Source organism: Anolis carolinensis, chromosome 6 (genome assembly GCF_035594765.1).
Source record: "Anolis carolinensis isolate JA03-04 chromosome 6, rAnoCar3.1.pri, whole genome shotgun sequence".
Classification (NCBI taxonomy): domain Eukaryota; kingdom Metazoa; phylum Chordata; class Lepidosauria; order Squamata; family Dactyloidae; genus Anolis; species Anolis carolinensis.
In genome coordinates, this window is record NC_085846.1 from 41442351 (window position 1) to 41461524 (window position 19174).

Consider the following 19174-nt stretch of genomic DNA (forward strand, 5'->3'; position numbering starts at 1 on the left):
CAGGGAGTTTTACTGAGTTCTGTCTACTACAAATCTTCCTGGTATGTCCTGCCTTTAATGTGATCTATGTTGTTCCTGCTCTGTGAAGTGGAAAGGATAAGAATCAATGTCCTACTCTTAGAAGAGCAGTTATGATGTCTGTGACTTTCTAAAGACAAACTGCATTTTTTTGGTGGAAGCTATTGTGAGCAGAAGCTGGTTTCCTCAAATGTTTCATTAGGAAGTCCATGTCACAAGCTGGCAGGTGGACTATAACTATATCTGTAAATCAGGGGTCCTCAACTTTTAAAAGCAGATGGACGGTTCATATCCCCTCAACAGTTGTGGGGAAGAACTACAATTTGAAAAAACATGGACAAATTCCCATGCACACTGCACATACCTTATTTATGGTGCAAAAAGCATGAAAGAACTACAATATTTAAAATGAAGGACAATTTTAACCAACGTAAACTTACCAGTATTTCAATGGGAGGTGTGGGCCCGCTTTTGGCTAATTAGATAGCTCAGGTTAATTAGGATTGTTGTCGTGGGCCTTCAAGTCGTTCCAGACTAGAGCGACCCTAAGGCAACCCTATCACAGGATTTTCTGGTCAAGATTTATTTAAAGGGATTGGCCTTTGTCTTCATCTAAGTCGGAGAGTGTAGGCTTACACTACACTATGATTTCTGAATTCTTTCCCTCTCTTTTTCCTACATTCCTTTTCTTCCTGCCCTCTCTGTTTCCTAGCTACCTTCCTTTTTTTTTTCTCCCTCCCTCTTTTTCCTTCCTTCCTTCTTCCCTTTCTCCTTCCTCCCTCTGTTTCCTTTCTTCATTCCCTTTTTTCTCTCCCTTTTCTTCATTCACTCATTTCCTCTTTCTTTCCTTACTTTTTGAAGACCCCTGATCTAAATGTTGGTTGATCTAAAGGTGACGACACCCTATAGTCCCAAGCATGTGAGTTTAACTGATGCTCATGCCTACTCTTTCTACACACTTTAGAGTAACATGTAAATCTCCAGTCTTTTATTGATTTGTTTTTCTCTTTGCTCGCACAATCTGTATTTTACAAAAGGGGGGGGGGGGATATAAACGTGAGCACTAACACAAACACAAAGACTAGACAATACTATGGGCTATTATTTAAGGCCATTGGGAATCTTTTACCCAGTCAGAAATGGTAACGTTCTGCCAAAAACAGACACTTGGGGGGGGGGGGGTGTCTACGATTTTGCAAGATGTGGGGCACAAAAATAGTATTGGGGGTGTATGTGAAGGACATTTAGCTTAATACTGATAAGTGAATCATCCCCACATTGCTATCTGCCTAAGGCTTCAGTTTTTTTCTTAAACTTTAGACTTATTTGTTAAATACAGTAGAGTCTCAGGCCCCTTTTACTCTGCCATATAATCCAGATTATCAAAGCAGATAATCCACATTATCTGTTTTGAACTGGATTATATCAGTCCACACTGCCATATGACCCAATTCAAAGCGGATAATCTGAATTTTACATTGCAGTGTAGGGGCCTCAGTTAACCAGGCCTCAGGCAACCAGAACTCTCAACCAACTGGCAAAAACATTGAAGAAGTAATACTTTGAATAAAAATTTAAAATGAAATCAATTTTAGCAGAAATGCAAGTTTGCCTTTGTCTTGATTTGCTTTTAATTACTGTATTTCAATATCAAGTCAACACAGAGTATGGTATACTATGGAGTATTAGGACTATGTTTAATAGTAACTCTTAAGCAAACAGAAACTATAGTTATCTGGCATCTACCTATCTCCAATGGTGCCAGTTGACTCTACTGTATATAACATTCCCAGTACACAAGTTATAGCACTCTGAAGCCACTTTTAATTACCATGGTTCCATTCTGTGGTGTCAGCAGAATTCGTAGATTTGTTTAAAAGTCACTGGCAGAGAGCTGTAGTGCCTGACCCAACCGCTAATCCCAAAAGTCTGTAGGATGAAGCCATGACAGTTAAAATGAAATCAAAATACTATGATTCTGCAATATAGATACATCCAGTGTTGGCTGTGCTATGCTTTCATTCAGAGCTTATGCCAGTAGTTGGTTTAGTAGGAAGGTTTTTTCAAGTATCAGAAGTCAAAGTGTAAAATCATCTCCCCTGTCAAGCCCTTTCATAAAATGACATGAAACGAGAAAGGACTCAGAAAACTTATATTACAAAAATAAAAGAGCAGGCAGCGCAACTCTGGACACAACACCACGAGTTTGTGCTTCAGCTTACCACATACCACCGAAAAAGGCAAATATAAAAGATAGACAATGAATGTTTCCCCAGGATTTAAGGCTGAATGGGCTGAACAGAGCTGATGAAAACCAGGGTGCACGGTTTGGGATCTCATTTTGTAATTCAAGTGAACCTTGTGTTCAAACTGGACTGGCATGCATATTTCAGTCACTTTTGTAACAGTCCCACCCACCTCCCACCCCAATTCCAGGAATGTTCCTTATTTTTAACCATAAGAAAACTTTTTCAAACTATGCATACAGCATTGTGGTTCCATTTTAATTGCAAGGGAACATCCTATGAAATCCTGGAGTCTGTGATATGGGGAGACCTTAGAGGTCTCTGGAGGAAAATTATAAATACTTATCCCCGTGGTTCTCAACCTGTGGATCCCCAGATGTTTTGGTCTTCAACTCCCAGAAATCCTAACAGCTGGTAAAGTGGCTGGGATTTCTGGGAGCTGTAGGCCAAAACACCTGGGGACTCACAGGTTGAAAACCACTGACTTATCCCTAAGCAGCAAATCCCTGGATTTCATAGGATGTTGTCATGGCAGTTAAATGTGGCATCATAACCTTATACCTGTGGAGTGAAGAATCTCAGGAAAAACTGCAGCTTTGGACCTTCTAAAGAAGCACACATGTTCTCATTGCACACTTATTTAGAACGTCCAAAGCAAGTATACACAGTTCACCCCTAAAGGCCACTATATGTGTTCTCTCGGATAAAAATGTATCCCTCCCTTCACCTAATCTGGCCTAATAATTGGGGTGTTTGAGATTAAAAGGGAGGAAATTGAAAACAATTCAGATCAATGGTCTAAATTCGCTTAACCTTACCCCAAATCCTGCTGGAAAGACCTCTTTGGCCGAAGGTTCAAGGGTAGAGAAAATAGTACCTTGGCAATTCCCCCAAATATAGACTATTCTGTGGGGACTGTGTTGGTTGCTTAAAGGGTATATAAGTGGAGAATATGATGTTTTGTATGTTTTGTGATACAGAGGACAAAGCACAATAAGGATGGATTTTGGGTCAACAACTTGTACCAGAGGTTGAATCACAGTTGTAGGTAGTCTGTCCCAAAAAGGGTCGATATAATAGTCCCAGGATGTTTCTTGCATCACTAGTACGATGTGTGCCCCCACCAAGGCAGTGGTTTTGTACTTATAAGAGTTGCATAGGATCTCCACTCCTAGCACCATGTGGGCTGTTTCCAGGTTCTTGGATCCTCTCTAAGCCCATATACAAAAGCAACAGAAAACCATGAAAACCAGAAAACCCATCCTGTATTCCTGCTTTGCCTTGCCTGCTCTCAGCTACCCTTGCAAGGACTAAGATTTTTCCATCAGCTCGGCTCATCCCCATATCAAGGCTCTCAATGTGGGGAAAAGGGAGCCCATGGGTCATGCTGTATCAGTCCCATTCTCCACGTCTTTCTGCAGCCAGAGTTGCTTGTGCTGCTTGCGGCCGAAACCCTCGTCATAGTTGCCTTTGCTCTTGAACAGCTGTTGGAAGTGTGGTTTGCAGTAGAATTCCCCATGGAGAGCTGCATAACTACCCAAGCTGAAAAGAAGGAAGAGACATGTTAGAATCCACTGGGTAAGGCCTAAAGACATGCAGTTTTCCTTAAATGTGGAGGACAACTGCTGTATCATGGAGGAAAGATCTCTGGTTGTATTACCTCAAGCTTGCAGTATGGCTCCCCTCAAGCTCACTAATCATCATTCCTATCCACCACATAAATTAAGTTGGTAACAGAATGTATACTCCACGAATGTACCAGCAACCATGTCATGTGTCTAAGCCTGATTCTGTAATCCAAGAATATAACTTTGCCCATTCGTAAAGCATTTCCTTAATTGCAGGACACACAAAATACATTGTGCTGCATCCCTTAATTTCTTTTAATTACCTCTACAGAACGGGAAAGGAAAATACCTTTTCACTTACTGCTTAGTCAAAACTGCTTAAACAGAAATTTTAAAAGTGTTATTTGAGATTGATCCCTCCAGATCAATCCTTTTCCCAACTGATCTATGATCAGTCTTTGAAGCAGTTGCCACTAGGGAAAGGAATACAGAGAGTTTCAAAATTATGGACCCAATTTCAAAGCAGCATACTTCACAATGGCAACATATTACAATCACACAAAAATGACTTCATCAGTTATAAAGTTATCAAGTTTTTAATAATCATTTTGAGCCAGAAACAGATCTAAAAAATAATTCCACCAATTGAGAATATCTCATTAGACCTTATGTTGCAGGGCTGCTGTATTGTGAATGGGTAAGGGCTGTTTGTGTGCTAGGAGAGGGATATAGTGGGCAATCCTTTGAAACTCTATGTTCCATCCTTTCAAGAATTAAGAGTTCATGGGCGGTTAGTGGTTGCAGAGATACAGTAATTTCAAATCAGGTTCATCTTTTTGAAACACGCTGTTTCCCTCCATCTCAATCCCACATTTTTGGACAGTCCTTTGAGACTCGCTCAGTGCACAATGCAGGATCCATGAAATAATAACAACACTATGGCATATTGTTCATGCCATTCATAAGCACTGGTATACCTGCTATCAAGATCAGAGAAAAACTATCTAGGGTAGGGATGGCTAAAGCATAGTCCTCAGACATTTCTCAACTACAGCATTCATCCATCCTAGCTAGCATAGCCAATGATGAAAAATTGGGAGCTGCTGTCCAAGAACTGCTGGAAGGTCACCTTATGCCTATCCCTAAATGGGGAAATGGGTATCTAATGCCCTATCCCAACATGTCCCCTCATCTTCCCCCCCACTCCTCTGCCTCCCACTGTAAACCTTTTATCTCACCTTAGCTTGGTGCGGCAGTGCTTGCAGCAAAAGCAGGAATTATGGAAGACAAATTTATCAGCCACCAGGCGCTCCATGGGATAGACAGTTTTCTGGCAGGCGCTGCAGGTCTCCTTCACTTGAGCTTTCAAGCTGAAAGACTGACAACAGCAAAATACAACAGAGGTGACGATTCAGAAACAACAATTCTACATATTATACACTGTTGACATATAGATAGTACACAAGCTTCTCCTATAACAATTAACTTCTTTATCTGCCATTGTCACACAACTGCAAAGGCTAGGGAACGAGATCACATATTGAGTGGCTTAACGTATAGCTATAGCGAGTGGCTTCATTTTATTAAGAAAGACTTAAACTGCTTTTGTGCTAACTCCTATGCTCAAACACATATATGGGACGTGGCTACGCCAAAGTGAAGAAATTCACTCTGAAAAGTCTTAATTCAGTAAACTTTTTACTGAAAACAGACATCTCGGTGGCAGCGCACAGCAAATGACCTAAACCTATAACCGTGGGATGTAAAGTACAGAGAGAACCAGCATGGTGTGGTGATTTCAGCATTGAACTACAACTCTGGAAAACAGGTATTGAATATCAGCCATGGCAAACCACTGGGTGGCTTGGAGCAAGTCACACTTTCTCAGCCTTGGAGGAAGGTAAAGGCAAAAAAAAAAAACTAATTTGCAAAAACCTGAAGGCTACATAACAGACACAATCACTATTACATAGAGAAAAGAGAGAAATGCTTTGTGTTCATCAGGAAGGAATGTTTTAACCAATTTGCTTTCTGGATCACAACAGTTAAATGATAACCCAAATATGGCTGGTTCATAATAATACATGAATGCACACTGAAACAGCAAAGGTAGAGTATGGTAGGCTCCATACTCATTTAGATTCTGCCATTTAAGCTGTTTTGGTTCTTTCTACTTTGTCAATATAGTGCTACTTTTTTTAAGATTAGCTGATATAGAGTTATATGATTGTTTCTCCCATAGAAGGTAAAAAAAATGTTCATAATACAGAGGTAACCTGTGACAGCAAAAACACTGTCTTGGGAAAAACAATCTGAAGGGAGGTGATTTTCATTGAGGCTGTTGCACAGAAAAGGGATCAATGGTTTTCATTTAAGACTTCCGCATCTCTCCCTTCTCTGTTTGGGATTCTCCCAGTCCTGAAGTCTTCCATTTGTTATTATTTTTGCCAAAATGTTAAGAGAAAACATGGAAGGCATCTATGTTCATGTTTTGCCTAGTTTAGCCCTTGGAGAGGATGATTTAGTGATCTTAAGAGGGCAGTGGAAAGCATTTTCTCTCCCCATGCTTCCTGTGGCCCCAAGCTGAGTTTGAAAGAGTAAATGGAGGAAAGATCACAGAAGTCGCTGAGTGTGTCCCTGGAGCGGAACTATTTTGCTGCGGTTACTGTCACATCCATATGACAGCTGTTCTTTGAAGATCCATAAACAAAATTACACAAACAACAGGATACAGAAATATGACCTGAAGGTATAGAGCTATTTACTTAGAAGAGAACTATAAATAGATGAAAAACATTTAAAGATTAGGCCAAGTCAGCAACTAAGGTACAAGATGTAAAGGAATTTACGTACTATAAAGTGCATTCGAAATTCTAAAGAACAGTGAAATAATCAATAACCATTTCCCCTGCTTTGATGCATGATCAAAAGGATTTGAATTGACCTAATAAATTCCACAAATGCTGAATCTGATAGAATTTCTTGTTTCCTACAAGGGGGCAAAGGACTAATGCTCAGGCAAAAAGTGTTGTATGGCTCAAATAACCTTTACAGAAGGAATTTGTCTAGGACACAGATCACAAAAGTGGAGAATTCTCTAATATATTTCAAAACAATGAGCTGCCTAGGAGATGAATAAAATGAGATTATAGAACCCAAGAAGAACAAAAATATCCATCTAGCCAAATAGGCTGGTTAAAACAGTAGCAAAACAGAAGCCGGCTAGGCAGTGGTCATCCTGGCCAAGGTTTTCTTGAAGTGTAGTCTAAAATAAGCTATTTCTCCAAGCTTCAATTTGAAGGCAATGTCCTTTCTCCCCTCACTATATTATTGCCACTCAACATGTGGCATTACTCTGTCCAAGAGCCCTTCCACACAGCCATATAACCCAGAATATCAAGGCAGAAAATCCCACAATATCTGCTTTGAGCCGGGTTATCTGATTCCACATTGCCATATATTCCAGTTGAAAGCAGAAAATGTGGGATTTTATTCAGCTGTGTGAAAGCGATCCAAAGGTGAGCAAAGCAAGTACCTTCCATATTTGCAGTTCAGACTTTTGCATTCATTGTTCACAGATTTAATTTAAAATGTTCCCTCTAGAAATATATAGATCACATGTGTCAAAGTCAAGGCCCATGGGCCAAATCCAGCCCACCATGTCATTTTATGTGGCCCTCTAGGTGCTGGACTACAACTCCAGCATTCCTACTAGAGCAGATGGGAGTTCGGATACAGTAACATCTGGAAAGATGGATCTTATGGAGCTTATGGATATGATCTCTGACTGTCAAATGTCCTTGAACCTTTCCCAAACCTCAGAACCAAAAGTGCTGTTGGGTTGCAATTTCCATGATCCCCAGTCCACACGGTGAATAATCAAAAGTGATGAGAGTTGTTGTTCAATAACATCTGGAAACCCAAATTGGATAAAAACTAAGTAGAACTGGCCAGTATGTAAAAAAATTATAGCTGGCCCTCTGTATCCACGGATTCTCTGTCCATGGATTCAGTGGCCCCTTAAAGGAAACCCTAAGCCTGATGTAGCCCTCAATGAGAATGAATTTGACAACCTTGATCAAGATCCTCCAGTGTGACTTTGTGGTCATTTTCCAGCACAAGTTGACCTAGAGTCATGCTGGAAGACCTAGAAATTCCTAGAGAGATGCTCTCTCAGCTAAAAAAATATAACATTTTTATTTGTGGTTCTTCATTTTCACAAGGATCTTGTTCTTCTAACCCCAGTAAATGTGGTATGATAAGCACAGAAGAGTTCTGTGTGTAAACAGTCTTCAATATATCATGAGAGATGACATGAGAGGACATGACAAAAGCCTCCCACAAGGATGGTAAAAACATCAAAACATCCGGAGGTCCCCTGGGCAACATCCTTGCAGACGGCCAATTCTCTCACACCAAAAGCGACTTGCAGTTGCTCAAGTCACTCCTGACGTGAAAAAAAAATCTCACTCTCTGCAGTGCTAGAAATTTGTGGGCCAAGGAAAGATTTCAGGGAGGGTGAGGCAAATATTCCAAGACATCCAAGCCAGTAGCCTTTGCAACATCTTATGGAATATTTGTGATGCTATCAACAAGGGCCTTTCCATGACTACTAACATTTTCATTGGTTTCCAGCAGCATAGAATTTCTCTTTACCTATCCACTTTTGTGGCAGAATACATACTTTCTCCTTAGTTGTCATCTTTCTAACATAAAAAGACAAATGTCTGAGCATGGACTCATAGAGACTGTTAGTAACCCCCAGATCATGTTGTCCCATTCAACACCCCTTCCAGATGTATAACATCAATTTTGAGAAGAGGAAGTCAGAACTGTAGGCAAGAGCAGTTGAGTAGGATAGTGCCATGGTTAACACTTTCTATATGAACCCTACCATGGAATTTATTCTGTCAGAGATGCCCCACTTATTTTAGATCTTGTATCTGCAAGAAAGGACTTGAAGGCACACAACAACATCGTCACAAATCCCAAGTTCTTCCCTGATTATTTGCTGTTTATTCTGGCCCCTTCTACACTGCCATATACTCCAGTTCAAAGCAAATAAATCTGGATTTTATATGGCAGAGTAGAAGGGGCCTCAGATTCATCAGTTTAGATGTGAAATGGGGGTGCTGTCGTTTTTTTGTTTTTATGTAGGTACATCACTTAGAGCTGTCTCTGCTATTTGGTACCTACAGACACAGACAGAAAAGATCCTTTTTATAATTTGTTGCCATCCACATTGGTTTTCAATATTCTGAATGATTTGGTGCATCCACATACATTGCAATATTGATGCTCATTTTAATAGTACATTGTTTATGAACAACTAGGTTAAACAGCTCAGATTACCTCCCGCCAATGAAAACTGTTAATTGGCTTCCTTCTGTTTAATCAGTCACTAATCTATAATCAGTCCTATTTCAAGAAACAAAGTCATTTGGAGTCCCTAGAAAAACTGTTAAAATGCATTTTCCAGCCAAAGAAATGGGTCATGTCACATACTATAAACAATACTACCACCATTATCTGCCTCCATGATTTTTTTCTCATCCCAGGAACATACTCAGGCATGTGTAGCTGGTGTGCATAGTTATTAAATTCCAAATGCTTTTAATATTTCCTTAATTCCGTTATCACGGAAGGGAATTCAAAGGCAATAACAGACAAGAAGGAAAAAAGAAGAATGTTACTTTATCATTAAACCCAATTACTGACAGAGAATAAATATTTAATATATGTTTCTGCTTGACTTTGCAGGTAAATTTTCTACCGGTTTCTTTGCCATTTTCAAAGATGCAGGGCCATGTAACCTTAACATGCCCTTTGCTATCTATTCTATAGAATTTGTACTGGAGAATTACCATGTCCTATTGAATCCCTTCGTTCCACCTGATTTTCCATAGGACCACTATATCTGTAGCTGAACCTACCCAATGAAATACAATCTTGGTGCTATGCTCTGGCTTATATTAAGCCCTGCTTATACATCTCTGTTGATCAGATTTGTCTGATTAGTCAGTGTTATTGAGAGATTAAGAAGCCTCCTTTTTATTACCTCTCTGTGAACAAAAACCGTGATACAGCAACAGAACACTGAAACCCCCATCTTTAGATAATGTACGTTACTTGCACTCATACAGTAGAGTCTCACTTATCCAAGCTAAACAGGCCAGCAGAAGCTTGGATAAGTGAATATCTTGGATAATAAGGAGGGATTAAGGAAAAGCCTATTAAACATCAAATTAGTTTATGATTTTACAAATTAAGCACCAAAACATAATGTTATACAACAAATTTGACAGAAGAAGTAGTTCAATAGGCAGTAATGTTATGTTGTAATTACTGTATTTACTAATTTAGCACCAAAATATCACGATTTATTGAAAACATTGACTACAAAAACTCCTTGGATAATCCAGAACCTTGGATAAGCGAGTCTTGGATAAGTGAGAAACTACTGTATTTAGGAGAAATAGGTCGTGCCAGAAAGAACAAAAATTGGAAGACAAAATACCTTGGATCTCTGCACAGTGGATGCCCCTGAGTTGCTCTTTGCCTCCTAAAAGGGAAAAAAAAGGGAATAAGAAGAAAAATGAGAACTAATGTTCATATTTGTTTCTTCATGGCAATTGAATGTGCCCTTCCCCAAGAAAAGGAAAGCAAACATTGAACATTGATGCAACAAAACATGGAAATGGAACATTAAGGGCTGGGCTTTAGCACAGCTTGTAAATAACCAGCAGTAATAAGATCTACCAACCGAGAGGTGGCCAGTTCGAAGTCTGGTCAGGGTGAGCACTTGACCGTCAAGCCCAGCTCACTGTTTACCTAAGCAGTTCGAAACAGCTTAAAGCTGTAAGTAGAAAAAGTAGGTACCGCTAATTAGCAGGGGAGGTATTTTACGACACCATAAAGAACAAGATCAGAAATGTGGTGACCAAAAGGAAGGTGGAAGGAGGAAGTCCTGATGGCTCTTTGTCAGAGAATGGAGCAGCAGCATCCCCATGACTGAATCCGAACTCAACCTCCAAGGCACCGAAACTGGACTTTGAGACCAAATACCTCCTTTCTGTCTGTTCTATTCTGTCGTTTCTGTCCAAACGGCATGAAGCGACGGCTGGATCTTGAGGCCCAATTTCAGGGTTCAAAAATTACAAAAAAAATATTTTAAAGGGTTGGATAACTGGTGGAGCCTGAAAAATGAGACCCAAAAGCCACATGTGGCCTATGGGCCATACTTTACCCACTAGACCTAGCAAATAGGCCTTGCATGAGCACCTAGGCTCACCGCAGCCTCCTTTTCTTCTAACATTGAAATGCATTTTATAGTCAGATATTGGCTGGGCACATAGTTCATACATGCTTATCTTATTAATTTTTTTCAACCTTTTAGATACATTTTACATTTTCCACATTCCTGAGAAACATTCCTCGTTCTTGAGTAACTGTGTTTTAGCATCAGTACAGCAGGAACAAACTTCCTAGAGTCACAGTAATGCAATCACTTTAATGCATTTAGAATGCAAAGTGGGCATGCTCAAAATGTTTATTTATCAGGGCTGGCAAAGTGTTTTTGTTCATTTGTAACAATTATAAACACGCTGAGCTTACTTGGACATGAAATGCAAAGGATACAGCTCGGGACAACTCATAGTTTAGACAAGTGGAAAAAAGTGTAATGCCAATTTTCAACAATATTGAGTGGCAAGACAACCAGCCTAGCATTGACAACTTGAATAAAATATGTGACAGGGCAGGAAACAATTTGGTTTCATCCAAAATTAGTCAAGGCTTAGCCCAGGCACATAAAATGTCTAGTTTATACTGTATTGATTTCACTTGGTACATTCTAAGGTCAACTAAATCAGGCTTTAACCTACTGTTTTATATATACGTAGACAGATACCATAGAAATTCATGCTATCAAAATAGTTTAATTCAGTCTGTGTGAAGTTGAATTGAGACAGCCGTTTTCTATTTCTATCTCACTACAAATGTTCGTGTGCATTATGGAATTTTTTGGCATGTAAGTTTTAACTGAATTATCCCATATCATATGTTTAGCATTTAATGGCCATTTGGCCTCACTGTTTAATTCACCACCCTTTCAGGATTGTTATGTGTTTTCAAGTCATTTCTGATTTATGGCCACCCTTAGAAGAATCTATCGTGAGGTTTCCATGGCAAAGTTCAGAGGTGGATTGCCAGTGCCTTCTTCTAAGGCAAATTATTATTATTATTATTATTATTATTATTATTATTATTATTATTATTATTATTATTCCACCCTTCTCCCCAAAGGGACTCAGTGCAGATTACAGCATATAATAAACAGTCACAGGCAAACATTCAATGCCTTGTTACAATGAAATACAATGAAACACAAATACACAGACAAAGACAAGGGCTTCTTCTCCTTATTTTCTGGCTTCTGGAGGCGGTGCTCATCTCCTGCTCTGGGGGAGGTGCTCATCTCCGTTTCCAAGCCAAGGAGCCTGCGTTGTCTGTAGACACCTCCTGGTTATGTGGCCGGCATGTCTGTATGGAGCGTCTTTTTGTCTTCCTGCTGAGGTGGTACCTATTGATCTACTCACATCTACATATTTTCAAACTGCTAGGTTGGCAGGAGCTAGGACTAACAGCAGGAACTCACCTCATCCCGCAGATTAGAATTGCCAACCTTCAGGTCAGCAATCCAGCAGCACAAGGGTTTAATCCATTGCGCCACTGCAGAAAGTGTGACTTGTCCAAGGCCATCCAGTAGATTTCCAAGGCTGGTCGCGGATCCAAACTCTAGTCTCCAGTCTATAGTGCAAAGCTCAAACCACAGTCCAATGCTCAAACTGTGTATAGCTTCAGTACAGCGTAGAGCTGAAACAAACTACTAGAGCAGAGCTTCCCAAACTGTGTGTCATGACACAGCAGTGTATCAGTTGCAGTGTGTAGGTTTGTTGCGCAAATGTAACAAAAAACCAGAGTCTATGTGGAAAAAATAAGTCATATACTGTATTTCTAAACCTATAAATAAGTTTTGATGAGGTATGTTGTGTTCCCATACATGTTGCTGTTACAATGTATATATGTCTGTATCTTATAAGGAGTTGGTTTCCCCTTCAGTTTGCTAGCGAATTTGAATTACTGTGTCGCAAAATGATGCATGTCCAAAAATGTGCATATGTCACCAACATGAAATGTTTGGAAATCTCTGCACTAGAGTCATATTATGATTTAACTGCATTTAAAATGGAAGACTGAGCATGCTCAAAATGTTGATCAAGACTGGCAAACATATACATTTAATTAACCACAGATAACATTTCATGCATCAGCTAAGTGAATTCTAAGACAGAAAAGCTAAAGCCATCACATATTTGTTGTCGAAGGCTTTCATGGCCGGAATCACAGGGTTGTTGTGTGTCTTCCGGGCTGTGTGGCCATGTTCCAGAAGTATTCTCTCCTGATGTTTCGCCCACATCTATGGCAGGCATCCTCAGAGGTTGTGAGGTATAAATACAACTTGGAAAACACACAACAACCATCACATATCTGTTAGTCCTTAAAGTGCCACAGGATTTTTTTCTTGATTTGGCTGCAATAGACCGAGGCCTTCTACACTGCCATATAATCCAGATTATCAAAACAGATAATCCACATTTTTTTCTTGGAACTAATTATATGAGTCTACACTGCCATATAATCCAGTTCAGAGCAAATAATCTGGATTTCATGACAGTGTAAAGGGGGACTAAGATGGCCTTCCATCTGTAAGTTATATAATTCAAGTAATTAAGATATTCATTAACTCTTTCCCAACCTACTTTAAGGAGAAGCAGCAAACCCCTTCAATTTGAATGTTTAATTTCAAATACGTACATTAGTAGAGGTTGCACTGGCTGGCCCCTTGGCTTGGAACATAGCTTTGCGTTCTCCCACACACACGTTTGTTGCTTCAGTCCTTTCAACCTGCTAATTCTTCTTTGTTGGTATAGCTTAAATTGGCCCCTCTTGATACCTGCGGAGAAAAAAGGAAATAGTTTTCTGGTTCACAGGTCTAAAACTTAGCTTGGTATTTTCACACAGATAATGCTTATATTCATCTAGCAGTCCTCAAATGTAATCTATATAAACAGAATTTATTTAATCCTTTAAGGATCCCATAAGACCATCAATAATGAAAAAAGCATGAGAGCACCCTGTACTTCATTACCACATTTAAAAAGTGCATTTTCCCAGATACTGTTTCTTGTGTATCTATCTTCTTCTTCGACAAAATGGGATGATAAAACTTCATATCTCTACAACTATCTCTTTCCTGGTTCCAGTAAACGTCTTGCTGAAGCATCCTACCTAGGGATGAAAAAAGCACTCTATTTTCAGTCATGATAATTTTGCATGCATTCAGTTTCAAGTTCCTCCAATCCAATGTTCATACCAACTTGCAGTTCCCGAAACTTTATGAAAATTAGCACTTTGCTCTGCCTCCGTTTCCCTTAATGTGCTTATTTTTACAGACATTTTGGAACCAAGAGTTACAGCACAAGATTTGGAGAAGTATACAAGCTCTCGGACTGTTGCAATGCACATCTAAGTTTGGGAAACGCAAATTTGACCAGTTACAGACCAAGAAAAACTTCCCCTCATTTCTAATCCTACCTAGCCTCAATGTTGCCTGTACTTTCATTGCTACAAGACGTTGTCCTGTTCACTTGGTCATCCCAGGTATGGACATAGTCCGCTCTCATACCTGCTAAGATGCTCCAGCCTTCAGAAATGGGAGATGCACCAAGGCCTCCTTTCTCTACCACCTGAGCTCTTACAACAGAGTTTTGGCTCCTGCTCTGGAAGGCTTTCAGGCCGCTTGAGAAATGGCTCTGATTCATTTCCGCTCCCTTCTGTGGTTGGCTTGTTATTTCCTGCAGACTCTACTGGAGGCCCAGGCTTCACACAGCCAGCCATGACAAGGTCAACATGCTCAGGTTAGATACCAGATGGGCAAGACTGAGGGCTGAGCGAAACCTTCTGCCATTTGACAACAACGCCAACATCCTCAACAAAAGGGACCCAGAGCAAGCTCCATTAATGCTGCCGCTTGAATTTAAAGCTTTCTTGAGCGTAGGCAGGGTGCCAGGTACTGTACTTCTCAAAACAGAAGAGACAGGGTGGCGAGGTTCTTTCAGAGGACCAATCCATGCTCCAAATGAAGGACACATACTCTCAAGGTTCACATACTCTCTCTGTGTACAGTGGCAGGCTGGTGGCTTGCCAGATGTTGCTTGGTAACATCCCTCGTTGTTGGCTATGCTAGGCATTGCATTCCAACAATATCTAGAGAACCATGTCCTTTGACACTACAAAATTGCAGCACTATGATCCCACTTTAGATGCTCTTGTAAAATTTCCTGGGATTGGCAGTTTAAGGCTCAATTTTCTGCCAGAGAACCTTTTAGTGTCTCGCCACACTATAGAATCCCAGGATTCTGTCATGGTTTACAAAGGCACTGTGCTGTAATTGGAAAATGAAGTGCATGAAGCCGATTGGTTGAGCCTGCAAAGACCTGGAGATTGATTTGATACTGTTTCTGTTCTGCTGCTGCAGAACCAGTTTGGACAAGTGTTCAGTTTGGACAAGTGTTCCGAGCGGGCCCGGGCTGTGGCGCAGGCTGGAGAGCAGCCAGTTGCAACCAGCTGCAATGAATCACTCTAACCAGGAGGTCATGAGTTTGAGGCCCACTCGGAGCCTATGTTTGTCTTGTCTTTGTTCTATGTTAAAGGCATTGAATGTTTGCCTATATGTGTATGAGTCCCCTTCGGGGTGAGAAGGGCGGAATATAAATGCTGCAAATAAATAAATAAATAAATAACTGAGTACGGCTGGAGAGAGAGCTGTGTACTCAGAGAGGCCTTGCTATTTTGAGGCCTGTTTGCTGCTGAGAAAAGAGGGAGAAGAACCAGGACTGTATTCTTCTCTGAAGCAGATTTGTGGACTGAGAAAGGACTATTTGTGACTGTGGACTTCTGTAAGTGATCAGAGGGACCATTGTAAACACTACTGTTTTTTATGGAATCAGTAAAGTTCCTGTATTTTTGATCTGCAAATCTGAGTGGCATGTTATTGTTCTGCGGGTGACTCTGGATCACAGGCACAAGTAACAGCTTCCACTTATCATCAATCCGTAACAGATTCTACAGGATGCAATCATGGCAGTTGAAGTGAAATGTGGGTGCAATAATTTTGTAGTGTCAAAGACCCAATCAACACTGATCACTTAATGCAGTTTCAAAGTTCCTCTGTGCAGATGATTACATAGGAAATCCTGAAGCAAGTTTGAGGCCTGGGTGGTGATTACACAAATCTTAGAGCACTGATGCATTGTAAGGGCTTTCATTTGCATGCTCTTGTGGGAGTTTATTGTCTGTCAACCACAGTTGGAATCAAGCTTCGAACCACATCAAATGATCGGTGTAATTCCACCTCTAACTTGCCCTCTTCCCAAATTATTCCTTAGCATCTCTTCCCGATAACACTAGAAAATAAAGTGTAAAATAGGCTTAATATACCACTCCATTCCACACATAAAATCCCATTAGTGATCAAAGAAAAGTTTCTGTTTTAATTCTGAAATAACAATTTTCTACTTGTCTAAAATTACACTATGGCCTACCATAAGTCAATTCCACATTACTACATGCTAGTCTTGTTTAACATAATATCATTCAGGAGAGGGACCCTAAAAACCTTGCTGATGACTTTTCTTTCTTTTTTTTCTCTTTAAGGTGTTATTATTCTAGTTATTTTCGTTTTAATACATTTAAGTTTTAAAGCAAAACACCAAACAAAAATAACAATATCCCCTTTCACAAATAGTAATGATATTCAAGGTACTACCTAGTTAGTAATGAAACTCAGGGTTATCCTGTTGATTTAGATGAATGCAATATATCAGTGGAAGCCCCTGGAGCTGCTGAACTTTCTGACTGAAAGGTTGGCAGTTCGAATCTGGGGAGCTGGGGGAGCTCCCGCTGTTAGCTCCAGCTTCTGCCAACCTAGCAGTTCGAAAACATGCAAATGTGAGTAGATTAATAGGTACCACTCCAGCAGGAAGGTAAAAGCGCTCCATGTATGCACACCTGGCATACACAACCATGAATTTTAATGTTTATGTAAGGATGATTTTACTGTATCATTGTCTGTGCTGTAAATTTTTATGCTTATGCTTTTCATGTATGGTGAGGGTTGGACTAGATGGCCCATGAGGTCTCCTCCAACTCCATTATTCTATGATTTTGTGAGTCTATGGGTGTTTAATCTGTGTGTGTTTAAATGGTTTTGTGTGTTTTTAGTTATAAATTGTATATTACTCTCCCTTGAGTATTGGCCTTTTGTTATTATTACCATCATTATCTCCCTCCACCACTTCTATACACCAAAATATCTACAGCAACTTCCTATACGACCGTTTGTGCATGCAGATATACATCCTAGGTAACAAAAATATCCACATTCTTATATGTTGTGGTACTGTAAGAAAAGGATTTAATATTACAGTAATTAATGTAATGTTACAAAACAGATTATGTAATCTGTTCAGTTAATTATGTGAAAATATGCACCATGTTGACAAAACCAGCCTTACATATATTATCTGTAAGGGCTGTCTTCATTAACTTTTAAAATACACCAAAGAAAATGGATTTATTGACCAAAACTGAAACTGTCTGGCTTCTGTTAAATTGACAACATTGCATTGAAATATGATTCTATTTAGCTGATAAACATACCAGTAATTCTATTTAGCATACATAGGAAGATACGTATCAATACATATCAAGTGAAGCAATATTCATTTCTCTCTCACTTTCTCTTTCTCTCTCTTTCTCTCTCTCTCAAATAAATGATGAACTGTAGTTTCCTGTCGGGTTTTTGTGAATTTTTTGACAAAAGTATGATCTTATCATAACAATCTTATAAAAACATTGAAAGATGCATTACACTATGTAACAAAGTTTGAAAAAAATTCCTATTCCTGATTTGAAAGTGTTATTTCCTGTCTAATTGTGCAGTACTGACTTTGAAAGTTGCTATACTCCAGAAACTTAGTTTTTGTGGCTGCCACAAACTATGTTGAATTGGTTGACACTCTTATGAGATATTCATTGAAAAACTATAGCAAAAAACAAACTTGTTACAGCTTAATAAACTTTTCCCATGTTTTTATGACAGAACCAATTACGAAATGGCATTTATAATCCAGGAACAAAAATCGTGTTACATAGTGTTATCACTAAGTACAAAGAGATGTTGGACATCCCTAACATTGCCCTTCAAATTGGATGCCTCGGTTTATAATAATTATGGCAGGCCTGAAGAACTAGGAATGAATTTGGAAAGAGGTATACATTTAAAGACAGATCTGCTACTAGAATGTGTAGTTGGGCCCCAAATTACACAGACATTTTTGGTCTTAGCTATGTGGCCAAAGAGGAAATTACTATATTGGTTTTTCCATTCATTTTATTGGAAGTCCCCACATGGAAATGATCCAGCACCACCTACTGAGCTGGACACAGCCCAGGCTTTGTTCAAAGGCACAGGACTGAATTGAAAACAGGGGTAAGTTTTCCTCTGCCTTGTAAAAAAGGAATGTGACTGAATAAGGGCCATGATCAGCTTCCCCCACTTCTTTCCATATTTGTTCCTCAGCTCTGCCTTGAGGCATAGGCCCCATCTGCACTGCCATATAGGATAAAACTGCATTATATGGGAGCATCAGTGGGGCCACAGTCCAGCCCAGTTTCCAATTTGTTCTTCTAAGACAATGAGGGGTGACATTTGGAGCCTAGAAGGTTACACCACCCACACTTCTCGCACAAAACATCCAAACTTTTTGTTTCAAAATGCAGCCAAGCATTCACTGAGATGCATTGGGGTATTTTGCCATTTTTGCCTCCGTTATCTGGCCATCTGGAGCGGTCATTTGTATAACAAGCAGTGACCTGTAAATAACTTTCGGTTCCTGTTCATTCCATTAGGTAAAATGCTTCAATGTATATTAGAGAGGAAGAAACAATTTTTGCCCCCAATACTGTATTTTACCATGTAATAGTCCACCAAGAGAAGCCCCATATCTCCAAGGGGCAGGGGACAGGGTGCGACTATTATGCAAGGAAGAGCAAAAATAGGGGTGCAACTTCTATGCGATGGCAACCATTATGCAATGAAATACAGTAATTTTAACCGCTTAGGCTACAAAACAGTCTTGGGGACTACAGGTCATTAATGGGCTGCATTTTCCCCATCCTTGAGACTTAGGCCCCTTCTACACTGCCTTGTACACTGGC

At 39.8% G+C, this 19174-nt stretch overlaps 1 protein-coding gene across 2 annotated transcripts in view; it reads right to left on the reverse strand.

Moving 5' to 3' along the window:
* Window positions 1-2156: 2156 nt before the first annotated feature.
* The window catches only part of limd2 (LIM domain containing 2), a 38489-nt gene continuing 21471 nt past the window's right edge, over window positions 2157-19174 (reverse strand). Inside the window, exons 1-5 of one of the 2 annotated variants that reach the window (XM_003222379.4) lie at window positions 14580-14752; window positions 13709-13847; window positions 10350-10394; window positions 5071-5210; window positions 2157-3806 (exon numbers count right to left, since the gene is read on the reverse strand). In XM_003222379.4, the coding sequence (XP_003222427.1) occupies window positions 3647-3806; window positions 5071-5210; window positions 10350-10394; window positions 13709-13750 (387 nt within the window). In that variant the 5' untranslated portion in view covers window positions 13751-13847; window positions 14580-14752 and the 3' untranslated portion in view covers window positions 2157-3646. Of the gene's footprint in view, window positions 3807-5070; window positions 5211-10349; window positions 10395-13708; window positions 13848-14579; window positions 14753-19174 lie in introns of those variants that run through there. The other variant, XM_062957484.1, reaches the window with a different exon arrangement.